The 13,727-nt window shown below is 47.3% G+C and overlaps 2 protein-coding genes across 4 annotated transcripts in view; both read left to right on the forward strand.

The window, feature by feature from the left end:
• si:dkeyp-121d4.3 (uncharacterized) overlaps positions 1-376 on the forward strand; it is a 21,949-nt gene extending 21,573 nt beyond the window's left edge. Inside the window, exon 21 of the mRNA XM_062400832.1 lies at positions 182-376. Coding sequence (XP_062256816.1) covers positions 182-270 — 89 coding nt within the window. The 3' untranslated portion in view covers positions 271-376. The remainder of the gene's footprint in view (positions 1-181) is intronic.
• Positions 329-13,509, forward strand: znf318 (zinc finger protein 318). 3 transcript variants are annotated; one of them, XM_062400834.1, is made up of 12 exons: positions 329-606; positions 1,223-1,735; positions 2,602-2,711; positions 3,168-3,915; positions 4,096-5,278; positions 5,421-5,527; positions 5,611-5,710; positions 5,810-6,114; positions 8,067-8,249; positions 8,379-8,472; positions 8,923-9,041; positions 9,622-13,509. In XM_062400834.1, exons 2-12 carry the CDS (start codon positions 1,478-1,480, stop codon positions 12,205-12,207), a joined length of 5,793 nt encoding a protein of 1,930 aa, XP_062256818.1. In that variant the 5' UTR covers positions 329-606; positions 1,223-1,477; the 3' UTR covers positions 12,208-13,509. The 3 variants fall into 3 exon arrangements, with proteins under 3 accessions (XP_062256818.1, XP_062256817.1, XP_062256819.1); XM_062400833.1 differs by having other exon boundaries at positions 1,322-1,735; XM_062400835.1 differs by having other exon boundaries at positions 1,325-1,735.
• Positions 13,510-13,727: the final 218 nt, after the last annotated feature.

The raw sequence follows: 13,727 nt of genomic DNA on the forward strand, positions 1-13,727 counted from the left end.
TTCAAATTCAGCCTAAAAGTCTGATATCTTGTTGGATATGACCTTGTGTTGAGTTGAATATGAATGTTGGGGCTTCTGGACACTTGGATGACATCACAAGAGCAGTAGTGTGTGGGTGCATGTGAAAATGACACATTCATGTTTTGGTGTTTGATCATATAGTTCCTGATTTAAATTGAAGGTTCAGGTGAAGATGGAGCTCCGGGCGACTCGTGCTGGACGCTGCCCAACATTCAGACTTCTCCGCCTGTCCAGTCCCACTTATCCTGACTAATGTAGAGGAACTAAAAAAGGAGTTTGTGTTTCTCTCCACACCATCACAGAAAACTGAACGATCCTGCAGCCTGTCACAAAACATTGATCAGTTAATCCGAAATCACGTCTTTGTTCTCAGCTGTTTGGCTCAGAGTGTCAGGATGATGAAGATCCTTCACAGCGACAGTTTGAATCTGAGCTGGGCCCTGATAACTCCTCGGTCCTGTCTGAGGTCTATGAATCTGCTCTCAGGTTCCTGCTGATTCATGGAAATACTTTGAGAAGTACTCTACATAAGAGCACAACATGCCAGGATGAAGTTGTGGGAGGGTTTGATTCCGGCACATCACGGTAAGGAACCACTGAACTTTAGGTTACCTGTTATTTGTTTCATGTAAAACACGCAGCACAATCTTCAGAACACACTTCACACATTTTCAGAATTGTTGCTCTGTAATTTAGTTCAAAAATAAAACGGCAACAAAACATGGTTCAATTCAAATTTTTCTGTTTCATGTATAAATCATCAAATCAGTAACTTCATGACCTGAAGTCACTTTGCATTTTGAGAATGATGTAAAGAATCCAACAGTTCAACAATGAGCTGTTCTGATGACTGAGAGAGAAACTAGTCTTTAACTGGAAGACAGAACCAGAGCCAGTGTGGAGAGAGAGGGGGGGGGGGGGCGTGGCAGTACGCAGGTTTTAAGACCCCGCTCTGTGCGTATGCAACGGTTATAACTGAGGCCCCAGGGCTGTCCTAAGAAACAACTGGACATTATTTGTAGGGGACTCTGGAATTTTATATTACATTGTAATTCAGCTAACAATAAAAAATAAAAAAAAATTCAAATTATTTCATTAAATATAGGCGATGATTATTTGACAAATATAAATATATATAAATATCCTGGTGTGACTGATTATGGAGCAGTGTTCATATGAGCTACATGGTCTCCGCCACTAGGTGGCGCCTTTGAGGACATCCAACTGGAAGTCTTCTGATGATGTGCTCAACGTGGGCGGAGTCAAACGTCTGACGTCCTCTGATTCTCCCTCCGTCCAGCAGGTGGCGGTGACGCAGCATGAAACTAATGGAACCAGGAACAAGAAGAAGTTGTTTAATGGCTGACTGTTAAAATCATTGTTTTGAGCCTCGTGGAAGAACCTTGTTCTGTTTGAATCTTCACCGCGAGGAGCCGCTGATTATTTGCGGTACGACATGTACCGTGGTCGGCCTCCTCCGAGGGGAGGCTACCCGCCGCCGTCCGATGGCCGAGGACCGCGGCCTCCGCGGCCTTACCCGGCTCCGGACTACCGAGACGACAGGAGCCGGCCCAGACCTCCGTACCACCACGGCCATCCCGAACACGGTCCACCGGACTCATACCGCCGGTCCCCCCCGCGCAGGAGGTACCCGTCCCCCGGACCAGGGAGCCACCGAGGCGCAGAGCACTGGGCTGGAGGTCCCCCGAGAGAGGTGAGTCCGACGGGCTCCTGTCGGGCTCTGATTCGAATAAGGCTGGTGTATGTTCAACGTGTTTTATAATATAAAACGTTTTTTATGTGACAGCACCAACGACTAAAGATCTGCCCCCCCCCCCCCAGAATGAATATTATTTAGATTTGTATAAATATGTTTACTTGTAAGAAAAACAAAAGTATTCAAACAGTCACACACAACTGAAAAAAAATCACTTTTGCAAAGACAATATATACAGACGGTTCAGGGCTCCTCAGACGGGTCAGGGCTCCCCAGACGGGTCAGGGCTCCTCAGACGGGTCAGGGCTCCTCAGACGGGTCCGGGCTCCTCAGACGGGTCGAGCTCCACTTCAGAGGGTCTGCTGCGGCTCTGTAGCGGACCTGCTTCATGAGGTTTCTGGTATAACTGTATTTCCTCAAATACAAATCTTGATGTTTTCTCAACTCTGGCACTTGTTGCCTTAGGCCCAGCGAGTGGTGGAAGCCCTGGATCTGTGAACTAGTTACTCAATTCAAACACATGCCACTTCATCACCAAAATACAGTTTTCAAACTGTTTGTTTGATTCCCAGAGAATCCCAAAAAAAATTTAATAGTTGTTTCCTGGTTTTATTCAATAAGAAAAGGAAACCGAATCGTCTTCACTGGTTATATTATTTTCCTTAGTCATGTGTTAGTCAAGTAACTCACATGTCAAAAGTCTGTTTTTAATTATTTTTTTAACAATGACCTCTGACCTCACCTGGGCACAGCGAACAGGTAGAAACACTGCTCATTGCGTCTGAGAAGTTCTGGTTCATGTTACGAGATCATGTATAAAACTGTTTTTCTCAGTTTAAATGTTTTATGGTTTTATGTTGCAGAGGTCTCTGTCACCACGTGGCCCAATTCCCATCGACCACAACCTGGTTATCACTGTTGGCAACGAGCTGACGTCAGGGTCTGGCTCCGCCTCTTCACACCATCATGACAGGTACACTTAAAAGAAAATCCATAGACTAATGGATATGAGGGAAAGGTTTAAAAAATAATACAACTTTCAGCCACAGCCTCTTGGTGGTGCCACAGACCGGTGTACATAAGAATGCAGTGATGCACAGAAACCCAATGTTGCAGAGGCAGCGAGGTGACCTGCTAAATCTTCAGACTCCGGAGAACTGAATACAGACTGTACCTGCAGACTCGTTCACAGCAGCATCAGATGCTCCTCATGGTTCAGGTGAGAGGTTGAGAAGCCGGGTGCAGCAGTCACAGACAGGAAGTGACCAATACCTCTGCTGCAGAGGTCATGTGATCATGTTTACGTCACCTGACACGTCGTCAGCTCCGATCACCACAAACTCTCTTCGTGTGTGTCAGCACTTCTTCACCAGAGAGTTTGTTTTCTCTGCACGTTGAGTCATTCTGAGTATCTCGTCCTTCTCTGCAGAGACTTCCCTGCTCGACCTGAGTATGAGCGGGGCCGGAGCATGGACCGCGGTCCGGACAGAAGCCGAGCCAAGAGTCGGCCCCGCAGCCAGAACCGGAGTCCAGACCGAGGCCGGGCCAAGAGTCGAGGTCGGAGCAAGAGTCGGCCCCGCAGCCAGAACCGGAGTCCAGACCGAGGCCGGGCCAAGAGTCGAGGTCGGAGTAAGAGTCGGCCCCGCAGCCAGAGCCGGAGTCCAGACCGAAGCCGGGCCAAGAGTCGAGGTCGGAGTAAGAGTCGGCCCCGCAGCCAGAGCCGGAGTCCAGACCGAAGCCGGGCCAAGAGTCGAGGTCGGAGTAAGAGTCGGCCCCGCAGCCAGAGCCGGAGTCCAGACCGAAGCCGGGCCAAGAGTCGAGGTCGGAGTAAGAGTCGGCCCCGCAGCCAGAGCCGGAGTCCAGACCGAAGCCGGGCCAAGAGTCGAGGTCGGAGTAAGAGTCGTGCTTTCAGCAGGTCTAGATCCAGGTCCCGTTCTAAAGGGAGGAGCAGAGGGAGGAGTTTCAGCAAAGTAGCGAGTCATGGCCGCAGTAGAAGCCGCAGTGAGAGCAGCAGCTCCAGCTCAATCTCGAGCAGCCGCAGCAACAGTGGAGATGAAAGATACAAGAAAGGCTTTAAAGAGCTGGAGATGGCTCGACGCAGGAAAGAGCTGGAGGAGATTCTGAGCCTGCCGACAAAATCCATCCTGAAGAAACGCTACGACTCACCATCAATCCAGGTAGGACGCCAACATGTGAAAACACACTCCAAGTGACTCCAACTTCACAGGACCCACAGAAGTATTTGCATTCAAATGTCACATACACAGGTTGTTTCCTTGAGATAGTGCAAAGCAAGCTAATATCTGATGAGAAGAAACATTTGACCTGAACCCGCCTGTTTTTTTGTTTTTTTTCAGAATGTAGACTCCCCCCGTGGCCTCGACGGCTCCAACGTGCCTTGTGTGGCCGACCAGATCCTGCAGGCGGTTAAAGGCATGGACCCTCAAATGGTGGCGTCCGTTTTGTCGGAGCTGGGGTCTGACCCGCAGACAGTTCATCATGCTGGGTTTGACACTGAGATCAAAGAAATCCTCAACCTGTTGGAGGGGGCAGGGGTCAAGACCCAGATGAAGGCTGTGGACGACATCGATGATGAGGAGAAGTTCCTGTACGGAGACTCTGAGGAGCCCAAACCTCCACCGGTGTCCGAGCCGGTCCGACACCATGGGCTAGATATGTACGGAGATGTGACGGAGGAGGCGCTGTACGGAGATTACCCCCAAACAAAAGCCACCATCGTTCAGACCTTTGGCCTCCCCCCAGGGGCCTCATCTCACCTCCAGGCCCCATCCACCACAGAAGAGCTGGACCCAAAGAACGCTAGTTGTTCCATTATCAGCCCGGACCAGAACACAGCAGTACAGGTGTCAAACCCAGCCCAACCCTCGGGTACGGAGTCACTGGAGGAGTATGAGAAGATCCAGGACCTGCTGAAGACCATTGGCCTCGACTTGGGTGTCACAGAGATCAGCAATATGGCTGCTAGGACCAAGGAGCGTCTCCACGGAAACAAGCCTGCGAAGGCGCCCACGCGTCGCAGGCGGTACTCCTCTGACAGCTCGCACGGCAGCCAAGGTCGCAGGAGGCCGAGCCGGAGCGGCAGTTCCAGCAGCAGGAGCAGGAGTCGCAGCTGGGGGGGGAAACGGGGGAAGAGTTGGAGCAGTGACGACAGCTGCAGGAAGTCGGCTCCAAACAAATCTGTCAAAGACGAGACAAATGTCGAACAGAAAATCACAGCCCCGCCACCACACAACGAACTGCTGCCACAGATCCCTGACCCCCAGACCCTCCCTCCTCATTCTGGGGTGCCCATACCCACCTACCCCCCCCCACAGGTCCATGGTATGATGCCCCCTAATTACCCCCCACCAGGTTATGGCCAGTATGGAAACTACCTGCCCTACATGCACCAGCAGTGGCCACCTCTGTACCCACCCCCCAACATTAGCCTGCCCCCCCAGACCGGCTCCGACGAGTTCCCTCCAGCTCAGCAGTACCAAGAGCCCTACCATAAACTGGCCTCTGAGCCAGAGGCCAAAGGTCAGTGTGATCGTGATTAAAAGAATATTCGTCTTTTGCTCTATTAATATTCCAGTAGTTTCTAGAGTGAAAGGTGTGAATGTGTTTAGATTTTTTAACAGAAGCCGGGTCGTCTTCATTGTAGATTTGTTTCTCTCCAAAGGTTCCGTGAAGACATTAGCTCAGGACAGAGAGAAGAGCGTCTCGAAACTCAGCAGCTACGACAGGAAAGTGTCTGAGGAGCAGAACAATGAGAGTCAGAAACAAAAGGTTTGACTCACGTCAGAGTGCAACACTTTAACCCAACAAGTACGGACAGTTGAAACAGGAAGTGTTTCTGCTCTTGTTTTCAGGTTTTGGAAGAGCGGGAGAAGCTGAAACACGAGAGGGAGGTGAGGATGAAGAAGAAGGATTATCTGATGAAGGAGCTGGAGAGACTCAGAAAGCAACAGGGTGAGTTCACATGATCCACCTGACACCACTTGTTCATTCACACACTACCAGCATCAATGACGTGACCGCCGGGTGGCTGGCGGCTGCTTTGTGTTACAGGTGAGCTCTTGAGGAAGAAGCGCAGGGAGAAAGAAGGTCACAAAGACCCTCTGCTGCAAGAGATCAGCCGACTGCAGGAGGAGGTCATGACTCAGATCTCTAACCTCCGCAAGGAGCATGAGGCCGCCGAGAAGAAACGTAACGAGATCGACAAAGTGGCGCTCATCCTTGGCCTCAGCCCGGCCGACCGGCCACGCAGAGTCAGCAAACCAACTGAAGACCAGAGCGTTCCGCCGCCAGAGAAGAAGAGACGAGAGGCAGAGAGTCCGGAGGGACGACAGGCGTCTAGCAGCTCTACGTTAAAGGTACAAACAGCCGTGGAGGAAGTAACAGGAAATATGACTGATCATAAACAATTACTACATCTCATATCATCACCACATCACCACACCAAATTACCACACCACCTCACCTCATCATCACATGTCATTACCTCATTACATCTCATCACCACATCTCATCATAACATCTCATCACCTCACCTCATCATCACATGTCATTACCTCATTACATCTCGTCACCACATCTCATCATAACATCTCATCATATCACCTCATCACCTCACCTCATCACCACATCTCATCACCTCATCACCTCATCACCTCACCTCATCACCTCATCACCTCACCTCATCACCACATCTCATCACCTCATCACCACATCACCTCATCACCTCACCTCATCACCTCATCACCTCATCACCACATCACCTCATCACCTCACCTCATCACCACATCACCTCACCTCATCATCACATGTCATTACCTCATTACATCTCATCACCACATCTCATCATAACATCTCATCACCTCATCACCTCATCACCACATCACCTCACCACCTCATCACCTCATCACCTCATCACCACATCACCTCACCACCTCATCACCTCATCAGCACACCTCATCACCTCATCAGCACACCTCATCACACCACATCTCATCACCTCATCACCTCATCACCACATCACCACATCTCATCACCTCATCAGCACACCTCATCACCTCACCTCATCACCTCACCTCATCATCACATGTCATTACCTCATTACATCTCATCACCACATCTCATCATAACATCTCATCTCATCACCTCATCATCTCATCACCTCATCACCACATCTCATCACCTCATCACCACATCTCATCACCTCATCACCTCATCACCTCATCACCTCACCTCATCACCACATCACCACATCTCATCACCTCATCACCTCATCACCTCATCACCACATCACCTCACCTCATCACCTCATCACCTCATCAGCACACCTCATCACACCACATCACCTCACCTCATCACCTCATCACCACATCACCTCACCACCTCATCACCTCATCAGCACACCTCATCACCTCACCTCATCACCTCATCAGCACACCTCATCACCTCATCACCTCATAGGGCTGGGTATTGCCTACAACCTCATGATACGATACTTATCACGATAGATTAAATAACGACCATGTCCTGCACAGAATTTACTACAACAGCTGTTCTTTATTATTCCATATAACAGCAAAGGCGAAGTCTTAGGGATCCCACTACTCAAAAATACTGTTTTGCCTTTGTTTTCGGTCACTTGTTGTTTGATAGCGGCTGGATGCATTGTTGTGTGAATGTGTGAGGTGAACGTCATCAGAGTAAAAAGTCTTCTTCTGCTTTCCTATCGTCAGATTTCACTGTTAAACACTTGAATTGTCTACTTCAGAATAAAAGTTAAAATCGGATCACTACTGTTGTCTAGATTCAGATGCAGACAAATGCACTGATCTCGGGTCAGTGAACAGTGAGTCAGCTTGAATCCACACAGACTGAAACTGTTATCGAGTCAGTTTTACAGGACTGTGAAATACAGAAACTCAAAGCTTATCAAGATTTACACTAAGAACCGGTGATTTATTTGTTGATCATCTCAACGACACGTTTTAAAACTGGTGAAGTTTTAAACTGGTGAATTTAGATTTTGATGGTTGAACTGGGTCTTCAGCTAATTTAAAGACCAAAGGTTTATCAGTTTTGTGAATCAAGATCTCGAAAACAAGGGAAGCGTCGACTTCACTATAGACGTTATCATTGGTTTTAAAAGCGACGGATTTACTGAGTAAACAAGTTGGAGTCTGGAAGTCGCTGAAGTAAGAAACTTTCTCAACTTGTTTGATGAACTTGTTCTTTCTCTGAATGTTTCTGTGTGAGTGAATCCTGACTGTTCATCACGCCATGTTGACTTTCCTTCACCATTGTTTTCACACAGAACTCAGCAGCGCCGCCATCTATGTCGCAGAGAGCGACACCTGTCAGCGCCCCACCTGCGACCCCTCCCCCAGAGCCGTTTGAATACTATGACGCTGGAAACCACTGGTGCAAAAACTGTAACGTCACCTCCGGCTCCATGTTTGATTTTTTCACGCACTTGCAAAGCAAAACCCATCGAAAGGTTTGTAAAAGCGCGTAAAGCATAAGACACGTTATCTCACTTTGTTAGACGGATCACATTTAATTCATTTAATTTGACCAGGACTGGACATTTAGATTTTATTCTTTAAGTTTCCTTTTCTTTCCACAGACTCTTGACCCGTACGACCGGCCCTGGGCCTCCACATCAACCAAAATCATCAAGAACACGCCACCGGAGGAGAAACTGACTAAACCTGCCAAAGGTACTTGTGCCGCTCACCGTTGTTTCTCTTCAACACAATGGTAATGCTGCTGGTGTGCGAGCCACTGAATGTTGTTAGTCATCTTCTGCTTCCAGGTGGAGCTCAGTGTGGATCTGTTAATGAAAACATGGAACCAGATGAGACGTCTGTCCTCACCTGTCATTAGTATCATGTGTCTCCATCAGATGAAGGCAGGAAATGTTTTTGACTGCTCATCAGTGTTCATATGTTTGCTGTCACTGAGCAGCTAAAACACATTTCCTACAGTCATTCCTCCAAAATAAAACGTCTCCACTCTTTATCAATTGATTCAATATTTCACAGTCACAGCGCACTAACCCTCTCCTGTCCTGACAGGTTTCGAAAAGAGACATCGACCAGGTAAACATGATTGACACTTTATTTTTTTACTGTCTGTGTGTTCAGTTTGTGGTTTGTGTTTTGCTACAGGTTCGGAGTTCCTGCAGCCCGTCCGAGGATTCTTCTGCCTAATCTGTAAAGAGTTTTATGGAGACGCCATCTGTGCAGAGGAGCATGTCACCACGCACGCTCACAACGAGAAATACAAGGTATGTAACTGTTTTGCCTCTTTCCAACCCTTTACGAGAGTTAGATTAAACTTAAGAATTAGAATTGTCCATGTGCTGTGTAAAATCGTTCAACGGCACTTATGAGCAGACGATGGCTTTGTCCATCGAAGCATCTTAAAGGGATGATTCACAGAGAAATTAAACTTCCCTCATCTCCTCACCCACAAGGTGGAGGGGGGGTGAAACGTTTAGTCCACAAGACACTTCTTCAGTATAAGTCGTAAAAACTGTTGCAGTTTTATTGGATTCTGCTGCAACATTGTTTACCCCCGAAACTCCAGAAGTGTTTTATGGGCTCAACACTCTACCCCCTCCATCCTAGTGGTTGGTAGATAAGTGAATTTAATTTTTTTTTTTGCTGAACTATCCCTTTAAACACACTGTTGGCTGCGATCTGTGACCTCAACACTAGATTTCCCTAAATCGTACACAAAAGTAATGACTCATCCCGAACAGATAACTTTTAAAAGATAAAAGAACTTGGCTGTGTTTGTTTTAGTTGTTTCTACATTATCTTCACCATATCTAAATTTTTTCTATCTTGATGCCTCTTCACCAGAAACAAATGTATGAGAATCCGCTGTATGAACAGAGAAGGAACCTGGATCGACAGGCGGGACTAGGCGTGGACACAGGTGGAAAGAAACGCAAGCATGACGCCGACGCCGACGAGAAAAGCAGCAAATACAAGGAGGAAAAGGCCAAACACAAAAAAGAGAAGAAAGACAAAGAGAAAAAGAATGAAGATGACAATGCTGCTCTGAAGGAAGAAAAATCTATATTCAAAAAGGAGGAGGAGGAGCATAGACTGAAAGACAACAAGACAGGGGAGGATTTTAAAAGTACCAAGAATCTGGAAGAGGAGCGATCTTCTAACATTAAGAAAGATGAGGACGAAAACTATAAATGCAACAAAAGGGAAGATAAATACCACTACAGCGAAGAGGAGAGGGGTGACCGACACAGAAACAGCAGAGCAGAAGAGCTTCGCTACCGGCATCGCAATAACGACGATGAGAGATATTATGACCGCCCAAAATATGGTATGAGAGAGGATGATGAAGAAAAGTATAAATACAGTAAATATCCTTCAGACTCAATATCCAAATATGACAAAGAACGAGATGAAGGTAACCCCAAGACTCGGAGAGAAGCGTTTAAAAAGCCTGAGCTTGGGAAACCAGCAGGGAAACCAGAGGTCACCAAACCTGAACCTCAACCAAAGCCCTACGACCCGCCCAAAATCTTTTGTGGTCCCAGTCCTGCCATGAGGGCCAAGCTCCGCAAACAGAGCCTGGAGGCTGGCAAGCCCGCCCCAGCAGTCACAGCCCCGACATTTGGAAAGTTCACTTGGAAGAAGAAGGAGAACACGCTGACAAAGGTTGCTGAGAAAATCGCTGCTGAGTTCATCAAGGAAGATGAAGCAGCTGCAAGCCTACAGCTAGTCTGTGTGGAGGATTCTTTTGCTAAATCTGTAGCTGTTGCTAAAGAGATTGCAGAGAAGCTTGGGGGTAACCCGCCAATGCCTCCTCCTTGGGTGTCCAATGGAGCCAACCGAGGAAGAATCCGGCCCAACCTCCCAGCCCCTGCTGCAGTCTTGAGGAAAACGACCATGATGGGTAAACCTGCACCTCTGAATACCTTTCTCTCAATCAGACCCCAAAACACAACTTTACAAGGACCTCCTCTAAAAGACCTGCCGCTGATCTCTGATGGTCTCTCAAAAGCTCGAAGTGCTCAAAACGCATTGGAAGTTAAATCTCCACCTAAACCGTTAGAAGTTAGTCTTCCATTGCCAGTGTCCATACAATCCCCAATTGAGGTTAAACCTGCACCAGCAGTTTCTGAGTCAGTGTCAACTGAGGCTAAGCCCACACTCACTCAAGCTAAGGCTACACCCACTCCGATCAAGGCCACACCCACTCAGATCAAGGCCACACCCACTTCGATCAAGGCCACACCCGCTCAAGCTACGGTCACACCCACTCCGATCAAGGCCACACCCGCTCAAGCTAAGGCCACACCCACTCCGATCAAGGCCACACTCCCTCAGTTCAAGGCCACACCCATTCAGGCCAGTTCCACAGAACCAGAGGGTAGACCTCAGTCATCTGTGGCTCCTCCTGCTTCCTCGGAGGCCAAACCTCCACAATCAATGGTGGTAAAGATAGTGTCTGACGTTGCAGCGCCTGGTGTCCCAGAGAACGAGCAAACTCGTACTGTGTTCGTCAAGCCTCCACCTTTTATGAACATGACTGACAGATTTCCGAAGTCTGAGAAACTGAAGAGTAACCTGGCTGCAGCCAAGGCCAGGGAATTATTTGGCATCTTCTACAGTGGCATCAGCCAATCGGGTCCTTCTTCCATCACAAAATCCGACTCCAGAGCTGACAAGAATAGCCCTCTTCCACTTCCAGCTCCTCAAGGACTAAATCTACAACCTCCGGCCGAAACCCAGTTCCAACCTACAACTGACGTCCAGACATCACCACAACCAGACTCAACCAGTTACTCACCAAATTCCCAATCCAAGATTAAATCTGAAATTCAGATTGCTTCAGTTTGGTCCTTGAAGTCTGGCCCTGCTCCAACACCAGAGGAGACTCTTTCTGAAACGCCCTCAGCAACAACTCAACCAAAACGGACTCCTTCACCTCAGATAGAGACTCAGAGTGTAACTCAAATCGAGTTCCAAATTCCCCTACAAACTGAAAGTGCCGAGCCCGATTCAACACCTCAAACTCTGCTGAAATCAGCTCAGGACTCCCGGTCTCATACAGAGTCCAATCCTGATGCAACTCCAGAACCTGAACCCAAAGCAAGCCCCAAAACTAGAGGCAAGAAAACTCCCCCTGCCTCCGGCCCTGTCAGACAAACTCGATCCCAAACCAGATACCAGACTCGGCGGCAGCAGCAACAGCAGGGCCAGTTTGAGCTACAATCAGAGATAGCTTCAGGGAACTCTGAATCAGCAGTTTCCGACCCAAAAATTCTGGACACATCGGACCCAGACACTGGGTCTCAGTCAGAGGAGGGGAACCCCAGTGAGGTAGACCCTCAAGTGATGGAGATCACCACTGAAACACTCGGCCTCCCCTCTGACATGACCTCCTTGGACTTTGAGTATGATTTTAACTTTGAGTAGAGTTGACTGGACCTTATGTAATATATTGGGGGCAAAAGGGTCATGGACAGTTTCTGTGGTTCACAATTTATTAAAGTTCTGCTGCATGTGAGAATTGCGACTCTTAAAACACTGCATCTGTTAAAAGGACCAGTTGGCGTCTTCTCTAGTCACATGACTCAGGTTTCACCTGAGCATCCAGAACAATCTTGTCTCAGGTGTTTGAGTCTTGAGTGAACAACTGGCTGCCGCTCTGTTTTTCACCAGTTTACTGATCCTGTGAACAATTGTGTTCTTACATCGTAAAACACCTGATTAATCATAAATTGGTCAATCGTCACTTTTACTTTGATCTCATATAGAAAATGTTGTTTGAACAAAACAAGGAATTTAATTCTACTCTTGATTCCTTTCTGAGGTTTATTAATTAGTTAATGAAGAAATCCATTAAAATGTAATAGACTGAGAATTTGTTTTTTTTTCATTTCTTTATTCAGGTCATTTTATTGTAATTGTCTTGAATCATTGGAAACAAGCATTTCCTTAGAATTAGTCATCGTTAGCTTGACAGACAGAAACTCTTCAAAATGGTTTAATGGTAGAACTATATAGCCGAAGGTGTGTGGACAGCTGCAGGCTGTGAGCAGCACTTCGGTGACTGGAGGAAAAAATCCTTCATTCACTGGAAGAAACCTCTAGAACCAGACTCAATGGGGGGGGGGTGCCTCGACCAGTTGTGGTGAGCAGGTAAAAATAGGGAGGAGAGAGGGGAGAGAGAGATGAGGGGGAGGATATATGATTTGTTCTTGTTAACTACAGAATGCAGGTTAGTTCATAGACAGATTTATGTTGACTGGGTTTGATTGTTTAAACTTGGAACCTGAAGGTTTGTGAAACAGCCTTGGTTCTAGAAACCTTGATCAACTGCAGATCCCTGCTGTCCACGTACTTTTGGTCATTTTTTGGTCATTTTTTGTATACCAGGCTCCTCAGACATCACCCGATAAGAGTTTCAAAAGTATGGGACTGTTCATTTAAAGATCGCAGCGCTATCATGTTCTTATGCTCCTGAAGGTGATGTCCTGTAGCCCCTCCTCCACTTGCAGGTAATGTCCTGAAGCTCCTCCTCCTGCATACTGCTTGTCTTCTGTTAAGTTGCTCGACGACGAAGAAGTCACGGACCAATTAGAGAAGCCGAAGTAGTCAGATGTACTTTGTCGTGTTGGGAACCCTGTTCTGACGTGTTAGAATAGGAAAAACTGCTTGTCTTGTAAAACCTGTTGCTTTAAATAAAGTTTTATTAAAAGTTAGTGAAAACAGGAAGAGGCTGTGATTTTTGTTCAGAAGTGAGTCGGACAAAGTTCAGTTTTTAGGTGATTTAATGAGGAAAAGTTGCAGAATGAACCTTTAAAAGTAAATGTTTATAAAGACAAAGATGTTTTTGAATTCTTTAAATGTTGAGGAAAGGAGCATCAATGCTTCCTATTTTATTATAACTGCCTACAGCACAGTAAATTTTGTTGATGCTCCTTTATAAATAA

Source organism: Platichthys flesus, chromosome 12 (assembly GCF_949316205.1).
Source record: "Platichthys flesus chromosome 12, fPlaFle2.1, whole genome shotgun sequence".
Classification (NCBI taxonomy): Eukaryota; Metazoa; Chordata; class Actinopteri; order Pleuronectiformes; family Pleuronectidae; genus Platichthys; species Platichthys flesus.